At 42.7% G+C, this 18548-nt stretch overlaps 1 protein-coding gene across 3 annotated transcripts in view; it reads left to right on the top strand.

The window, feature by feature from the left end:
* The window catches only part of LOC128097099 (uncharacterized), a 336173-nt gene that overhangs the window by 278406 nt on the left and 39219 nt on the right, over positions 1-18548 (top strand). For 2 of the 3 annotated variants that reach the window (XR_008213785.1, XM_052717292.1), the window contains one exon: positions 11119-11219. The exons of the other annotated variant lie outside the window; for it this stretch is intronic. Coding sequence is in view for 1 of the 2 variants with exons in the window: in XM_052717292.1 (XP_052573252.1) it covers positions 11119-11219 (101 nt within the window). In the remaining variant the exon portion in view is untranslated. The remainder of the gene's footprint in view (positions 1-11118; positions 11220-18548) is intronic. 3 annotated transcript variants of the gene reach the window in all.

Below are 18548 nucleotides of genomic sequence, written 5' to 3'. Positions count from 1 at the left end.
GACTGCAGGGGAATCATTGTGACTCTCCTGATCACAGCAGCATGATTCTGAGCTGCTCTATCCTTAGCTCCTCACCTGGCCTAGCGAAGGTCTTAATCTACATTCACACCAGCAAGCAAGGTACCTAACAGTAACATGTTTTGGCCTCAAGAAGATGAGTCTACAGAACAAATCAGAGAGTCTAACAACTGCCACGCCCAATTTATCTCATAGCTTATATGTATTGAAGGTTCTACTGGTCCAAAGGAGATATGATTCTAAAATGAGGAGGGAAAGCAATGTCTGTGCTGAGTTTTGAAACAAGAGATAATTGGATGACGTGGGTAGCATTGTGGGCAGAGAGAACATAATATTCAAAAACAAAACAAAAACAAAAACAAAAAACCAGAGAGATGAAGTGCATTCTGTGTTCTAGGAACAATATACAGATTAAACACTTTGCAGTATTGCAATATGAACTGATGTCATCAAATTAAAGATCCTGTTTGATGCGTGATGGAGTTCCGTGAGCTTAGTGAAGCTCCAGAGAGGCCTCAAGTAGGGAGAGATGGAGGTGATCCCTGATAGCAGGAGCATGTTATAGACATGACCAGAATCATATTTCTTGAGCTCAAAGTACAAGACTCAGAACAAAGCAAGATGCTGCTGGAGAGGTGGCTGTGGAGGCTCTTGCATATAATCTTTGGAACTACTTTTCTTGTAGACTTTCATGTGTCAATCAGTCTGAGACATTCCTTAAAGCAATATTCAGTAGTGAGCTTCCTACTCTAGAAGGCATCCTGGGTCATATTCCTGCCACCTGCATTGACCTAATTGTCTTCTGGGGCGTGGGGAAGGCCTGGGCTAAAACATCTTTGCATCTTCTGTCATACCTGACATACAGGATATGGGTCAGATAAATGCTTATGGAATTGAACAAAACTAGTCTTTTTCAACCAGGAAATTTTTTTTCTTACATGGAACATTTGGTAATATCAGAAAATATTTTGGTTGTCATTCTTGGAATATTGGGCATTTAAAAAAGTGGCTGATAAGTAGAACTGAATTGTATTGCAAAATAAAAATAAAAATTAAAAAAAAGTATACCAAAGGCTATTTCTAAACACCCTGCAAGGCACAGATAGTTCCTCAACAAAGGAATATTTTTCCAGAATGTCAATGGTGCTGAGGCTATGGGACAATGAAATATCCTGGCTGAGTGTCAGGCCACTGGATGGGCTGTCAAGAGTGCTCCTTTCTGGTCAGGATTCTATGAGGACAGTGAAGTCCACATATATCTGTTTATACCACCTTCAGATCATCTTCCCCACCATACCCTGACTCTAGATGGAACATTACTCTGATAAAGTAATTATGATTAAAGGCACATGACTAAGAAGTGAAGTAAGAGCTGACCATGTTGTCAGGTAGAAATGGCTCAGCCTTGTTTGGGAATCAGTATGATTGGATGGAACCAGGGTGATTGGAGCCTCAGTTCTGGCTTTATTACTTGCTGGCTTTGTGATCAGTAACTCAGTTTCTCTACCTGTACAATAGGGTATACAATACATCTATACAATAGCACTCTCTAGTTTACAGACCTATTTGTGGGTTCTACACAGTGGGAAGAAATCTGGTGCTAACTAACACTGCTGTCGATTTCTTATTGATCTGATGAGCCTCTCCTGAGTGCCAAGCATGTGCTGGACCTTGAAGTAAAATCAATGCAACCAAGGAAAGATCCATAACTCTAAGGAAATCCCAATAAAGAATAGGGTTACCTTCTTCAGGGGTTGATAGGATGGCTTTAAAGGTCATGTTAACCCCTTGAAATTGAAGGCAGAGTTTGTGGATGTGGATGTGTTTTTCAAGAAAGATTTGCTTCATTCTCTAGGATATCAGGGAGCTTTTAGAGGAGAATCTTTGAGATAGGAGAGATATAAATGGACCCAGTAAAACAGTTCTCAAAACCATAACACAGCACAAAGCATTCAGTTTGGAGAAAACACAATTGGAAAAGGCCCCACAGTTACACTTCTGTAGCCCTGCATGGATGCATTTGGGTTAGGGATGGAAGTTTCAAAAGGAGATATTGGTTCCATGAAAATACTTAACTTTTCAATCTTCAGATGGTTGACAGTTGATCTGGAGATGCCAATACTTAAGGAGCCAATCGAAAATCCACCACTGGTGTGCTGGAATGGGTAGTCTGTGAGGTCACATTATGTTTTTAGATTTTATTATCTTACCAGGAGAATATGTGACAATGACTGCAATGAAGGTATAATGGAGAAAGAAGTGTGTGTGTGTGTGTGTGTGTGTGTGTGTGTGTGTGTGTGTGTGCTTGCTCTTCCTGTGTGTGAGGTGGCATGGTTGCATAATTGAGATGCTGTTATAAGCTGTGGTGTGAAGCATGGATGACTGATTGGGGCAAAGGCAGAGGACATTGCACATTTTGAAATATGTTGCTGACCTCAAAGGTGTGTACCTCAAAAGCTGTTTCAATGAACACATGTAGCTATCATTAGACACTTACATATCATTCTGATAGCCTTAACTTTCATTAAGACTGGGAAACAAAACAGGTTCTCCTTTGGAGTTCTCTTAGGGTCCAGCTAGGGCCAATGATAATACTAGCTTTATAATTTCTTTAGCTCAGAAATCCCAAAGAGAAGGTGACATTAATTTTCCATTTATCAGATATTTTTTGAGCACATATGCAGATGAAACCAAACATACATCATAGATACAGGGATGGATAAAGGGGAGGAGGAAGTTAACATTTATTGGATTGAAGGCATCTAATGTACTTTAATTTGTATACCAATTTCACGAGGATATCATATTTGTTTTACATTTACAGAACTAGGTTAAACAACTCGTCTATAGATTTGAAGTTGTGACTACTGGAATTTCTGATTTGGATTGAGGTAGAATTACTTCAAAGTGTGTTGTTTTTTAAGTCTTGGTCCTCTGGCATTGCATTGTGTGGGACACACCCGTAAGAGTACACATCCTGAGATTTGTGCTCAGTGCAGCATCATGTGGGGTAGACTGTGAATGCTGAAGTCAGTCAGTGCTCATGTTGTGGAAGTGATATTTGAGCTGAACCCCAAGTTTATAGAACACATGGGCTGGAAGCCAGGAGGGTAAAATAGGAAATTCTAAGCCCAGGCTGTCAAGAAAAACCTGTGAACCACAGTGCCAGTCTTAGTAGGGGAAGGTTAAGGGCAGTCTACTGAGTATGAGGATGGCTATACGATCTAAGCCTGGTAGGACAGATGGGGATTATGAAGAATGTTATATGTGTTGACTTTAATGGGGACTTTAATGTCATTAGGAAGCCTAGAAAGTGTTTATCTGACATAGTCAATTTGTGTTTTAGAGAGAACAATTTCCCAAAGTCTGTAGCACAAGAGTGAAAGTGGAGTGTCCCCCATCTCTTTCCATCAGACTTGGTCTTTCTCCACAGAAGACCCATTGACCCTTTCTTCAATTCAGTATGTCTCTCCATAAATCAGGAGAAAATGCTGGGTTCCAACATGGCTCTCTTGTTACCATAAATCTCCATGTGAGTGTAGTGAATGGTGGATTTGGGGAATTCTATAACAAAATTGTCTTGGCCTCTCTCATGTACAAAGCAATTGTTATTTGTGTGTCTCATTCTTTAATTTATGGTCCTTCTGGCTCAGGGGTTGGGGGGGGGAGTTTCTCATAGTCACTGCTGCTAAATTATGGGCTCTCTCATTGCTGAACTTTCTTTATGCTCCATGCCTGTTCCTCCTGTGGCTACTGACTTAACTCAGCTGTGTGATAAGCTGACGCACGTAAGAGGATGAGGACCAGAATGTCAGGCCTTTTCATTTAAAGCGCAGAGCCAATGGGAAGTTGGCTTTCAGCTCCACTGACCTGGCTGGCTCTTTCAATAGGATAGGGAACTCCTCTGATGGTACCTCAGAATCCTTTCATGTACCACACTAGTTTACTACAGGGGAATGTCAGTATCACCTGCTCAAATAATGACTGCTGGTATTCAAGCTATCACAAAATTGAGTGTGCCTATGGATTTGCTTTTGCATTATACTCTATTGTTTTTTGATTTTTAACCATGGTTCTTTTTTCTTAAGCTAAAGATAAAGTCTGATAATTTAAGATCTTCAGCTCTTGTCTAGTGCATCATAGATAGAGTAGAAACCACACAAGTTTGTAGACAGGCGCCTGCTTTCCAGTTTGGTCCTTATTTGGCCTTTTATTATCTGTGTGGCCTCCAGCAAGTCACTGTATACTTTTGTTCCTTGTCTCCTTATCTGTATAATGGAGAAGACAGTGACTTCTGGCTTAGCATAGTTGTGAAATGAACTGTCACGATGCATATGAAAGCATTTTGCTTAGTGCCTGATGCTTTTGTAGATGCCTAGTAAATGATGAATGAATGAATCAATCAAATTACAAACTGCTTGTAGTTTAATATATAAGGAAATATGTTAGGACACAGCTAAGCCCCAGACACAATGTCCCAGGAAGATGAAAATGTCTCTGTTACCAACCACAGTGGCAGGCAGTACAAACAGGTAGTCTTGTCACTCCTAGTTCTTGTTCCTTCTGCCTATTTGCTCAACTACTCTCCAGGGCAACATCTTCTGATTTGTCAAAGTTGTCTTGCCAGGTCAAATTCAACTGGTAGCAGATAATAAGGAAAGGAATGTAGAGGGCTTTGGTTTTTGTAAAAGAATGATGCTTGGGCATCTTTTCCCCTGGGATGGAGCTTGGTTTCATGACCACATAAGCAGCACTTTATCATCATGAGGTACTATTTCCCTTCACTGCTAGGTACTGCCCCTTCACTGCTAGGTACTGCTGTCCTACCTGTCCTACCTCTTCTCTATACTAAAATTGCCCAAGCATCTGGAGCTCACTTCTCTGAGTGTCATTTGGAGTTTGGCAATGGACCTGGCTCATTACAACTGCTTAGTGTGTTTTAAGTGACTAGCTAATTGAAGATGATGTTTCCTAGAATGGATGCTGTCAGCCCACAGTACAACTTATGAGGAATCCTACACCAGAGTGTGTCAAGAGAAGCGTGGGTCCTCCCTTCATGCTTCACAAAGCTGCTCAGAGGGTCATGGCAGCCAAGCAGTTCTCCCATTACTGTCTGCATGTGGAACTTTTGGGTAACATTTATTCACTCCATTGCCCCAGCTGCTCAAAGAGAGATGGGGGTGGGCCGCTCTAAATATCATTTTACACATGAGAAAGCTGAGGTTCCAGATGGTATAAGGACTTACCTAGAGTTCCCTGAACTGTTAATGAATCACAGAGATCACTATGCAATTCTCCAAACTCTCTGTGTCCTTCTTACAACTCCTTAGCGCCTATGTATAGGCCTGTGCAGGCACATTCACACAAAGAAGCATCCTCAGAACTGTGCCCAGTGCACTGGGGAGGGTGGACCACTATAAAAATAATGGCAGATTGGAGTGATTTGCTCTTTGTAATTTCTCTCTGGTCTCACATCCATGATCTCATTTAGTCTTGAAATAGCTGTTGGAGGCACTGTTGTGACTAATATCCTCTTTAACAGATAAGGAAACAGGCTCAAGAAAGGATAAAGTGTGATGTTCTGTCAATTCCTGAGGTGGTGGAACCCCGGGCTCAGTTATTTGGGTCCTGGCCCTGCACGGCCACCTCTAAACAGACGGAGTGATGCAGTCCAAATATTCCCTCACAACCTACAGGCTGCCTCCATCTCTTGAGCCAGGCTTTGTTATTAATGTGCTGTTCCTGAGAGCCCAGACTTGCACTTGAGTCCCAAGCTTGGAAAAGCTGTAGTATATTTTAATTATAGCCACTTGATAATCCTGGGTGATGGGAGGGAGACCATCCTATATCAAGCTTAAGAGTCTTGAAGGAAGGGATTGCTGGACACCATGAATATTCATTGTTATGCTAAACCACAGGCTGCATTTCCCTTCATTCAGTATAATGAGATGCATGCTGCAGCCTCTCTAGCTTTAAAGCAGCTAGTGGAAGCATGGAAGCATGGATTACTCTTTGCGAGGCTTTCCTCCGGCCGTCACATGGGGATTCCCAAAAGCCCAGGTGAATCATTGAAGAAATGAACATCTGCCATTACCTTCCTGAAAACTGGCCAGTGGCTATCCGAAAGTCCTTGCTCCCTCAGCTAGTGTCAGCGGCTTGTCCACCAGACATGGTGGGGACACTGTACTTCAACCCTCCTCTGCCTTAGTTTCCAGTGGAGGTGAGTAAAGGGGAGACATTACCAGCATGGGACTCTGCTATTTAAACAAGATCTCAGGAGCAGTGTGCCTACTGTTCCTTAGGGTCCATTAGCAATGCAGAACCCCAGAATTTACTCTGGCCCCACAGAATCAGAATCTGCCCAGGTCCTCAGGGGATTTGTTTCAGGCTAAGTTCCAGAATCATCAGACAGGTTCTTAGCTGTCATTTGCTCTTCTCTGTCCCTGTGACTGTGAACAAAATTCACAACCTCACTGGACCCATTCCTGCCTTTTCTAGGGGATGAGAAAATAAAATGTGGATATTATAGAGTTGGTTTCAGGGAGGTGATAGTCTCCCATATGCAGAGTAATAAACAGCAAAATGCACATCTTCCTTGAAATTTCTATAATGTCTTCTTTTCTAACAGTGACTTGTGCAACAAATTAGGCACATGTCTGTGTACACCATCATGGTCCTCAATGATCAGAGACATGAAACCCTGGACTCAGGACTTCCTCCCTCTCTGCAACCCAATTTCCAGATGTAGTGCCAATGGTGGGATTGAGCAGTGAAGGAGCACCACTCAGTCAAAGCCAGCCCCACCCTTCCCTGCACACATGTTTGTTCTTGGCTTCTCAGGTCTGTCCTTCCCACATCTGTGCAAGGGGATAATGATGTGCAAGGGGCCCCAGGAGCAGAGCACACATTTACACACTTTCCTTCCTGGAGAGATTGGGTTTGAGGCAATGCCATGCTCTGCCTTTGTCAATCAGGGTGCTAAATTATCCTGGAAGAAATCAGAGCTGGAGGCTGAGACCTTGGAGACAAGGACAAGTCTGAGAGATGAAGGCAGAGATTGAGAGTAGGCTGGGTAGAAAAGAGACCTTTTAAAAGAATGAATACCCCCAAATGTGTTAATTATCCTCTGTGGCAGACTTCAGTCAGTGCAGGCCTGAAGCTGGCTGCAGGGGTCGATCTCTATTATGCTTGGATTTTAACTTCCTGGGAGGGAAGGAGATATAGTCTCTCAGAAGGTGCTAAATGAATGAGGAAGAACATATTCAGTCAAGTTGAACAAGCCTCAATCTACATATCTGTGAAGGGAATGTTTGAGGGGCTCCCCAAAATGGTATCGGCAGTGGGACCTTTGGGAGGTGAGAGGGAGTGAGGGTGGAATCCTTGTGAATGGGATGAGGAGAACAATAGGATGAAGAGACCAGAGCTCTGTTTCTGCTTTGTGAAGATATAAGAGAAGACAGACACATGTGAACCAAAGTGAGGGTCTTCACTGGAACCCACCACCCCAGCACCAGATCTCAGGCTTTTAGTCCAGAACAGCATGAAAGGTTCTTTGTTTTGTTTGAAAGCCATTCAGTTGGTAGTAATTTGTTACAGTATCCTCAAGTGACTTAGATGTTAACCAATGAGAAATTTGTTTGAATAACACTATAAAGTGATCAGACTAGTGGGGACATTGAACATGTTTGGCTCAGGACTGAGCAAGTAATGGTAAGGTGGAGGATAGGGGAGAAAGACCCAATTTCTTAGCCAAGGTCCTGGCTGGGATGTGTTGGTATGCCAGCAACAACCTTTAAAGTGTGTGGGTGTTTCAATGCATGATGTTGGGATCACAGTTTTTAAATGACCAAAGCACTTCCAAAAGCCCTGAAGATGAGCTGATGCCCTGGAGTCTCCCCAGACCTCTTCTAGCCTCTCTCCTCCAACTCCTTCTGGATCCCATCTCCTGTCTTCATTCATGCTAGCTGGATCCCCAATGGTCACTGCAGGTGATGTGTTTCTATGACCCATAAGCCTGTAGCTCTAACTCAGCACTACCCTCTCTGAGCACGATTTTGATACCATCTTCTGCTCTAACAACATCAGTGCCAGCTAAGAGGTTGTCTAGCCTGTCCTAACAGTCATGACTAGTCATATCATAGTCGGGGACTTTTATCACACCTTACCTTATCCTAGCACCCAGACAGATATAGAAATTGTAACTGTGGGCTCCATCCCCCCATGGGTACACTCCTTAGACATCATCACACAGACTGAATATCTGCCAGCAATACTGTGTATGCCTCCTGTACATATTGACAAATCACCAACTGCATGCCCAACTCAATTTTAAATATAGGAATCCCAAGCTAAACAAGACAGGGTCTCTGCTTCCCTGAAGCTTCTGCTATGATTGAGTAGCTCACAATCAGGAACTAAAAATGATAACAATATCAAATAGGGATCACGACAACCAACAGTATGATGGAATAAGGTTGACAGTAAGAGGCTATTAGTGCTTGAAGTTACCTGGGCCAATGCTTACAGAAGAAGTAGCAGCCATGTACATGTGTAGAAGGGATACCCCTTAGGCAGGGGAAAACGTTGGTGTGAGGTCCCCAGGTGGGAACAAATCCATCATGTCACAAGGAGATAATTGAAGCATAAAGACCTAGTTCAGAGCACAGGGAATCAGGTAGGATTGGAGGCTGGAAGACTCTGGGCATGATGGGGTTTGAGGCTCTAAAAGAGAGTTTGGAGAGTTAGGTAAAGGAGCTAGGAGGCAGACTATGCTCTGTACCTTTAAAAGAAAGGGTCATAGTGAGGGGAAGAAGCAGAAGAGATCCAAGAGTTGAGGCTTAAGTCAGAGTTACAGGGAAGAACAGATCATGTCTTGAACTGAAAGTAGATCAATCAGAACATGGCCTGAGTGAAGCTTTTACTGAGTCCTGTGTGGTGGTTTTGTGTTCCCCAAAATATTGTGTACCTTAATAAACTTATCTGGGGTCAGAGAACAGAAAAGCCACAAGATACTTAGGCTAGAAAACGTTAGCACACGCCTTTAATCCTAGCATTCCAGAGACAGAAATCCCTCTGGATCTCTGTGAGTTTAAGGCCGCATTGGAAACAGCCAGGCATGGTGACTCACGCCTTTAATTCCAGAAAGCAGCCTTTAATCCCAGGGAGTGGTGGTAGAAAGCAGAAAGGTTTATAAGGCGTGAGGACCAGAAACTAGAAGCATTTGGCTGGTTAAGCATTTGGCTGGTTAAGCATTCAGGCTTTGGAGCAACACAGTTTAGCTGAGATTCATTCTGGATGAGGATTCAGAGGCTTCAAGTCTGAGGAAACAGGACCAGCTGAGAATTGGCAAGGTGAGATAGCTGTGGCTTGTTCTGTCTCTCTGACCATCCAGCATTTCACCCCAACAACTGGCCCCGGGTTTGATTTTATTAATAAGACTCTTTAACATTCATGCTACAGTCCTGGTATCCAGCCAGTGAAGATCCATTGGGAAAGTACTTGGCGAGTATGTGCAGTGGCTGTGTGAGACCTCCCATCCTAAGGCAGGATACCTACTTACAGACCCTGTCTTCTTTAGGACAGTCGGCCTGTAGGGCAAGTCCTCAGGCAACATACTCATTTTCTAGATGAGGACACCAAGGGTCAGGATGGTGGATTGACACTCCTATCACACTTCAAGACAGATAAAAAATCTGTATTCCAGGTAGCCTCCCTGGTGATGTGAGTAGCAGTCCAGTCATCCTTGTTCCACATCTAGTATCCTCCTATGAGTGAGTACATACCATGTTTGTCTTTCTGAGTCTGGGTTACCTCATTCGGGATGATTTTTTTCTAGATCCATCCATTTGCTTGCAAACCTCATGATGTCATTGTTTTTCTCTGCTGAGTAGTATTCCATTGTGTATATGTACCACATTTTGTTCATCCATTCTTCAGTTGAAGGGCATCTAAGTTGTTTCCATGTTCTGGCTATTACAAACAATGCTGATATGAACATAGCTGAACAAGTGCTCTTGTGGTATGATTAAGTATTCCTTGGGTATATGCCCAAGAGTGGTATAGCTGAATCTTGGGGGAGATTGATTCCCAATTTTCTAAGAAAGCGCCATATTGATTGGAGGCTACCTGGAAAACAGGACCCCAAGAAAGACACGGGGATCGCCCAATGACGGAGAAATGGAAGAGATCTACATGAATAGCCTGGACATGAGTGGGGGTAGTGAAGGGTGAGGGTCAAGGGAAAGAGAGCTTGGGGGAGTGGGAGATCCCAGCTGGATCAGCAACAGAGAGGGAGAACAAGGAATAGGAGACCATGGTAAATGAAGACCACATGAGAATAGGAAGAAGCAAAGTGCTAGAAAGGCCCACAGAAATCCACAAAGATACCCCCACAACAGACTGCTGGCAATGGTCGAGAGACAGCCCGAACTGACCTACTCTGGTGATGGGATGGCCAAACACCCTAATTGTTGTGCTAGAAACCTCATCCAACTACTGAGGGATCTGGATGCAGAGATCCATGGCTAGGCCCTGGGTGGAGCTCTGGGAGTCCAATTAGCGAGAATGAGGAGGGTTTATATGAGCAAGAATTGTTGAGACCAAGGTTGGATAAATCACAGGGACAAATAGCCAAATGAATGGAAACACATGAACTATGAACCAATGGCTGAGGGGTCCCCACTGGATCAGGCCCTCTGAATGGGTGAGACAGTTGATTGGCTTGATCTGTTTGGGAGGCATCCAGGCAGTGGGACCAGGTCCTGTGCTTATTGCATGAGTTGGCTGTTTGAAACCTGGGGCCTATGCAGGATCGCTTGGCTCGGCCTGGGAGGAGGGGACTGGACCTGCCTGGACTGAGTCTATCAGGTTGATCTCAGTCCTCGGGGGAGGCTTTGCCCTGGAGGAGGTGGGAATGGGGGGTGGGTTGGGGGGAAGGTGAGGGGGGCGGGAGGGGGGAGAACAAGGGGATCCTTGGCTGATATGTAGAACTGAATTGTATTGCAAAATAAAAAAATTTTTTTTCAAAGTATTAATAAAAAAATCTGTATTCCAAATGGGTCTTCTGATAATCGACCCCATGCTTTGATGCTCTTTCTTCAGATCAAGTTCCTTCCTCTGCAAAAGCCATGACCTGCTTTAAGCACACCCCTCCAAGTCAAGACAACTTGTTGAACATTGTCCCTGGCATGGAGCCCAAGCTAGTGAGTTTCCCAAGAGGGCCATTCTTAGGGTTGCTTTTTGTGTACCCAGATTATTTTTCTATAAGTTACCCTTGACTTTCATTCTTCGACTTCTTTGGTCTTATTACTTAACCACTTTGTAACTTGCTTTCCTCATCTGTAAAATGGGAACTCTAACCTTCTTGCCAGAATCAGTATAAATACAAAAGTAGTGAATCCCACTTTTAATTACTATTGAATAAAGGACTTTGTCCTTTTCCTGACACTGACCAGTACTACTCATCTTTGTGTAAATAATCTCAAATGGGGACAGACCTTCCTAAACAATGCCCATAACCATACTCAATATTTATTGACCACTAGGCAAAGAGCTGTGACCGAGTTTACATTATTCATTACCGGAGTTAATCTTCACAGGAACCCCAGGAGGTATCTGCTGGGATTATTGTTCCCATTTTGCAGATTTAGCTAGGGACACCTATTACTCTTACATTGCTCACCAAGGATTCCATGGATGGAGAGCAGAGTCAAGAGCCAAATTCTATCCCTCTGCCTACAGAGCAGAATGGGTGCTCTGGCCCATTGGTATGTCCTATCCCTCATGGTAACTCGAGTTGTGCTGTTCAGCCAGGCTGCCTTGGTAATTATCCTCTGCAGCTGACATCAGTCAGCACCAGGCCTGAAGCTGGTGGCAGGGGAGTGTCTCTCAATTAGGCTTGGAGTTTAACTTCTAGAGAAGAAACAAGAAACAGGCTCTCAGAAGTTGCTAAGTGAACGAAATTGAAATTGCCAGAAATGAGTTGCCTTAGGGGAGATAGACTTCTCACTTCCCAGGTCACAGAAATTTTGTTTTCTCTCTCTGGCAGAGTGCTGACCCAGCAGAAGCCATACAGCCTTACAGTTGGCTCAGATGGAACTTTAAAGGGTCTTAGAAATTTGAAGCAAATATAGATGGAAGGATTTCTAGTACAGTGCCCTCTGTTGTACAGTGACACTGTAGCATGGTGTCTTCTGTCACAGAGGGCTCTATATAGTCCTGGGAGCATGAGTCTCAGAGTTAGGCTGATGTGATCCTGCCTTCATCCACATGATCTTGATCAAGCTGGGTGCTTCATCATCTGTGCAAAAACAGCATTCAAACTGATGAAAAGTGTCACTGAGAACACGACACCAGATCATGTTAGCGCAGTGTGGCTAAGCTCACACTCCTTCCTCACACAAAGATCTTAGAAGGTTTTGGATTATGAGTAGTCCACTTTAGTTATGCTGATTATTCTGTTAATGCTATCAACATTGGCAGAGCACAACTTCGCTTTCTCTTATTCTTTTTTTTTTTTTTTTTTTTTTTGGTTTTTCGAGACAGGGTTTCTCTGTGTAGCTTTGCGCCTTTCCTGGGACTCACTTGGTAGCCCAGGCTGGCCTCGAACTCACAGAGATCCGCCTGGCTCTGCCTCCCGAGTGCTGGGATTAAAGGCGTGCGCCACCACCGCCCGGCCGCTTTCTCTTATTCTACACATTCCAGAATGATACATTTAGAAAAACAACTCCTCAAATTTCTGTCTCTAGGTGTTTCATTTATGGTATTTTTAGGTTGGGGGCTAGGGAGGCATCAGTTGCTAATGTGCCTGTTGGACAAGCACAAAGATTGAATTCATATCCTCTCCTAACACACACAAGTAAAAAGCTGAAGTGGGGGTACCTGTCACCCAGTGGCTTGGGGGAGGGGAGACAGTTACATCCTTGAAGCTCATTGGTCAGTCAGCCTAGCTGAATTGGTGAGATGCTGTCCTAAAAATTAAAGATGGGAAGTGACCCAGGAAAACACCCCAAAGTTGACTTGGGGCTTCCACATCAACAGTCAACTTTGTTTCATATGAACAAGGACAGACAGACAGACAGACAGACACATACACACACACACACACACACACACACACACACACACACACACACACACACCATATACTATACAACACAGAAATTTTTCTCAGATATCTTAGACAACCAAATAATCTATTTTCACAATGAGATGCTATGATTTACTTACCAAAATGATAAAAATTATGAAGACAGACAGTCTCAGATATGGCAACTGTGCAGACTGTGACATTGCAAAGTGGTACTGCCTATGTAACAGTAGATACATGCCTATCCTGTGGCCATGACATTGCAATTTCCAAAGAGAAGGTAAACATATATCTAGAAAGGTTTTAACCAAAATATTCATAGCAGACATTTTATTCTAGCCACAGACTGTGAGCAGCCCATGTATCCATCAATGAGAATGGGAGGAAAATGTACAAATGAATACATCTGAAAAAAAAGAACAAGGTATTGATTAATATAATATCATGGATGAATCTCAAAACCATGCAAAATGAAAGAAGTCTTATAAAAGGCACACCCACCCACCGTATCATTCTGTCTATGTGAACTTCTAGAATAGGCAAGTCTATTGTGGAAACGATGGTAAACTTCCAGCCTCAGGTGCCATCCCAGCAGCTGAACAGCCTGAAAGAGAAGTGAGGTCACAGGCTGTCTCCAAATAAGAGCCACAGGCTAGGACTACACAGAACCAGACCTTCCCAGAGCATCCCAACCCCGGCCCCCACAGTGAGTTTCCAGTCTTGGGGACAGTCATCTTCTGCAGGCTTGGTGTAGACAGCTGAGTCAAAAACCAATGGGAGACTGAGTCATAGGAAGGCACCCATGTTTTTATAAATTCTGTCGCCAGTAACTTGACCCTTTTCTCACTTTCAATATTAGAGAAAATTCTTAATGCTTCCATCACGGACTGGGATTGGTCTCTTTTTGATGCATACAAGAACTTTCTACTCTCCTTAACAAAGCCTGACCTCAGAAAAGCCTAACAAGGGTCAAATTCACTTAGCTTGCCTCAGAGCAACCTGAAGGATGTGAAATGTCTCACCCTACCTTGACCTAGTTCTTTATATAAGCAAGTAATAATGCTAAAATCCAGCCCCAAGTAGCTATTCTGTCTCACTCTAAGTGAAGGGGCAGGAGGAGGAGGAGGGACTATGAAGCATGTGTGACAAGTCCGGGGAGCAAAGGCTCACAAAAGAGCAAGGTCTCACTACAGAATTATACAATGTTTCCCCCATGAAGCTTACCATCACACTACTAGAGGTCTAATGATAGTGCTTCCTTTCATTTGGTGCCATGTGTGACTATAAGGAAAAATCTGCAAGCCATACTAGACAGATGAGCAAATGGACAGGGAAAGGGGAATGCAATGTAAGGAGAGAGATGGAAATTCTGTGAAAGAATCAAAGAAAAGTGTCCAAGATCAAAAGCATCCTATCAGAAACTAAGAAGTCCTTTAATGAGCTTAGCAGTGGACCAGGATGCTGCAGAAAGGATCTCTAAGTGAGGCTGTGTAGCTTGAGTTTTCCTGCCTGGCCCACAGTCAGGACAAATCTCTCTCACCTGCCAGTCCCACAGCCGCTCAGACCTGACCAAGTAAACACAGAGACTTATATTGCTTACAAACTGTATGGCCGTGGCAGGCTTCTTGTTAACTGTTCTTACAGCTTAAATTAATCCATTTCTGTAAATCTATACCTTGCCACATGGCTCGTGGCTTACCGGCATCTTCACATGCTGTTTCTCATCGTGGTGGCTGGCAGTGTCTCTCTGACTCAACCTTCCACTTCCCAACTTTATTCTCCTCCTTGTCCTGCCTATACTTCCTGCCTGGCCACTGGCCAATCAGTGATTCATTTATTGACCAATCAGCAACACACTTGACATACAGACCATCCCAAAGCAAGGGTGTATCAGTAGAAACCACTGACAACAAAGAACTAAGGCTGAGCAGATGGGACTGCCATCCAGGGACTGTACTGCTACAGAAGGTGGAGACTCCACATAATAGGGCATTGTTGATGTACATCAGGTTTATCTTCTAATATAAGGCATGTGCCATGCCCGCCTAATGAACTGGCATGGTGGCATTTGAAGGTGAACTTTTATTAGTTGTAAGTGTCTGCTGCTTATACACAGGTCTCCACTAAACTAATCTTTAAAAGAAAGGAAAGAAAATGGAATTCTAAAAGTTCTCAGTTGAAACCAAATAAATCAGAATAAGAGAGAAAGACAAAAATAAGAACAATGAAATAGAACAAGTAGAAGAAAATTGTGACAGTTGATATAAAATATTACCTCAACTACGTCAGGACTCACTGTGAATGTCAACATTCAAAGTTGGAGATTTAGCTCAGTGGTAGAGCATTTGCCTAGCAAGTGCAAGGCCCTGGGTTCGATCCTCAGCTCTAAAAAAAAAAAAGACAAAAATAACAAAATTAGAAGACAGATTGCCAGAGTGGGTCAAAAATAAGATCCAACTACACATTGTCTACAAGAAACTCATTTTAAATATAGACAGAAGTTGGATTAAAAACTAAATGGAGAAATGATGCTGACAATGATCCAAAGGAAATATGGGTCGCTATATTAATTTCATACAGAATAGATTCAGAGGAGGAAAATTTAACAGGGCTGAAAAGGGCAGTGTATAAAGATACCAGGACCACTTCTTCAAGGAGACATCACAGTCTGTAACATGCATACACCTAGCAGTAGATTATCAAACTAGGTAGGAAAAATCTTATGGAGCTGTGAGAAGCATATGAAAGCAGTTGCTGGAGACCTCAGTGTTCCTCCATCAGAGATAAAGCCAGCAGGCAAGGACAGATTGAACTCAGCAATATCTTTAGTCAAAAAGATGTAACTGACATCTACTAACTACTTAATCCAACAACAGCAAAATACACCTCTGCTAGCTCCCAGGGGATGTTCATGAACATAAATGACATCTCAGGCCTTAAACATCTCCACATGAGCTTTAAATAATAAAAATGTACAAGATTTATTTCAGAACATCATGAAAATCACCCAGAAATCAAGAACAGGAAGATAACTGCAGGCTTCCCAAACATGCTAAGGTTGAACAGGATGCATCCAAATGATACATGGATCAAGGAATAAATATTGAATGAAAGGACACCTTATTATAATTGTGGAATGAAGCAAAGGCAGAGCATAGAGGGGGCACTCACAGCATTGAATGTGTGTGCTGGAAAAGAAAAGATTGAGAACCATGAAGTTTAAGTTTTTCACCTTAAGGAACTAGAAAAGGAAGAACAATAAGGCCAAGTTAGGCAGAGGAAGAGCAATACAAACTAAGACAGATATCAGGGGAAATCAAGACAGGAAGTCAGTAGGGAAATGAGTGTACACACTGTTGGTGGTAGCTACCAGGCCTCTATAGAGGGTTCACAGCAGTAGTGCCTTGCTCTCACCCCCCTTAAGATCTCTGTCTCTTGTAACATGCAACGTGCAGCAACAGAGTGGAGGCAGGGAGCAGCCCTCCCCAGACACCAATGCTGAAGCCTTCGTCTTGGATTCTCCAGGCTTCCAGGCTGTAAGAAATTAATTCCTCTTTGTTATAAATGACTCAGACTGTGACACTTCATTATAGTAGAATAAACTGACCAAGACAGCTGAAAGATCAAATGCTGGTCACTATGGAGAGCAATGGGAAATCTCACTCATTGCTTGTAGGATACAAAATGATACAGTCACTGTGGAAAATAGTTGACAGGTTTTTCATTTTTTGTTTGTTTGTTTTGGTTTTTTAGAAATACTCATACCATATAGTCCAGTACTTATGTGTCTTAGTATTTGCACAAAGGTGTTAAAAACAATTTTGTGCAGAAATCTGTGCAAGCTTGTTTGTAAGAGCTTTATAGTAATTTCTAAACATGTAGCAAACTAGAAGTCCTCCTAGATGAGTAACCTACAGTAAAGCCATAAACTATAATGTTACTTGGCACTCAGAAAACAAGCTATCAAACCATGAGACAACATTGAAGAAATACAGATGAAAATTGCCAAAAGAAAGAAACCAAATTGAAAGGGCTACATGTGATATCATTCCAGACTCTTGACATCTAGAAAATAGAAAACTAGGAAGTCAATAAAAAGATCAGTGTTTGCAAGAGGAGGGGACAAAATGGGTATGAAGAGGTAGGACTTGAACCTAGCTATCCTGGTTCCCAAGTTTGTGATTCTATTATTTAAAGCTGCCAGAATGGAGGGGACACTTGTTTCCTAGAATTCAGAACACTTTTAATGCAGTGAATAGATTATGTATGAAACTATAAAGGACTATGGTGTTATGCACAGAATAAACAAGTCAACTCTGATGGATGCTATAGTGTTTTTGTGATTATTGCATACCAATGTAAGTTCACTATTTCCAGTATAGTAGTTTAGAGTGAATGTCAGTAATGGGCACTGTGCCTGGAGGGACAGAGGGTATTGGGAAATCTTGGTGTCTTCATCTCAATATTGTTGTGAATCTAAAACTATTGTAAAAATATAAAATGTATTTTAAAAACTGTAGAATAACGGTGACTTCTGAAGTAGTTAGAGGTGTAAATAAGAATCTGTTTAAGAGAGATTTCTGTAGTATGAAACATTACACACTTGAGAAGAAACAGCTTTTAACTCTAAATGGGAAAAAAACCTGGAAACAAGTGTCAAACTCTAGTTAATGATACATGCTCAGAGGTTTTAAAGGCATGTACTGATGTCTGCCCTTCCCTTTAAAATGGACTGGTAGGTGGTTATAGAGATGGACATATGAATATACACACAATAAGTTCAGTAAAGGTGTGAATATGTGGGTGTTCAGTTAAAAATTCTTCTGTGGATTTGAACATTTTCATTGAAGGGAAAGAAAAACCAGATCCCTGGACAATTTCCCTCCTTTTACCTGAAGAAGAAATTCTAAAGGTCATGCTGGAAGCCTGAGACATACAGACTGTTTCAAAGAGTGAACTTTCAGATTCCCTGTTGTGCCTTAAGCTTTCGAGTCCCAAATGCAATTTAGCAGAGGAATGAATTAGAAGTTCACAATCCTTCATCCCAATGCCTCTAGAGAGTTGTTGCCAGAATTTGTTGCTTTGCAGTTACATTGTTGTTGTGTTGCTTTGTTGCTTTGCAGTTACATTGTTACGTTGCAGACAGGCATGGTCCTCCTCATAAGCCTGGTGATTGGGGTTCATTACTCATTCATTGTGGACTTCTCACTTGCTGGGCATCTGTCCTCCTTTCTCAGATTTCACACTCTGTGGGCTCAGGAGACCACTGTCCGGCTGGGGAAAGGTGCCTTCCTTTGGCATGCTCAGAGTCAGAACATTCTTCAGCTTCAAGGAGGAAATTATGCTGTAGTATGTATCAAGTCTTTCTCTGTCCAACCAGCCAGCTCCCAAATGATGACATGGATGCTTGTTATTTATTAATTATGAAATCTTGGCCTTTAGC

The sequence above is a fragment of the Peromyscus californicus genome, unplaced genomic scaffold (genome assembly GCF_007827085.1).
Source record: "Peromyscus californicus insignis strain IS unplaced genomic scaffold, ASM782708v3 Scaffold_5__1_contigs__length_169319896, whole genome shotgun sequence".
NCBI classification, from domain to species: Eukaryota; Metazoa; Chordata; class Mammalia; order Rodentia; family Cricetidae; genus Peromyscus; species Peromyscus californicus.
Note: the sequence above shows the minus strand (reverse complement) of the source record. Positions and strands in the feature narration are given on the sequence as shown.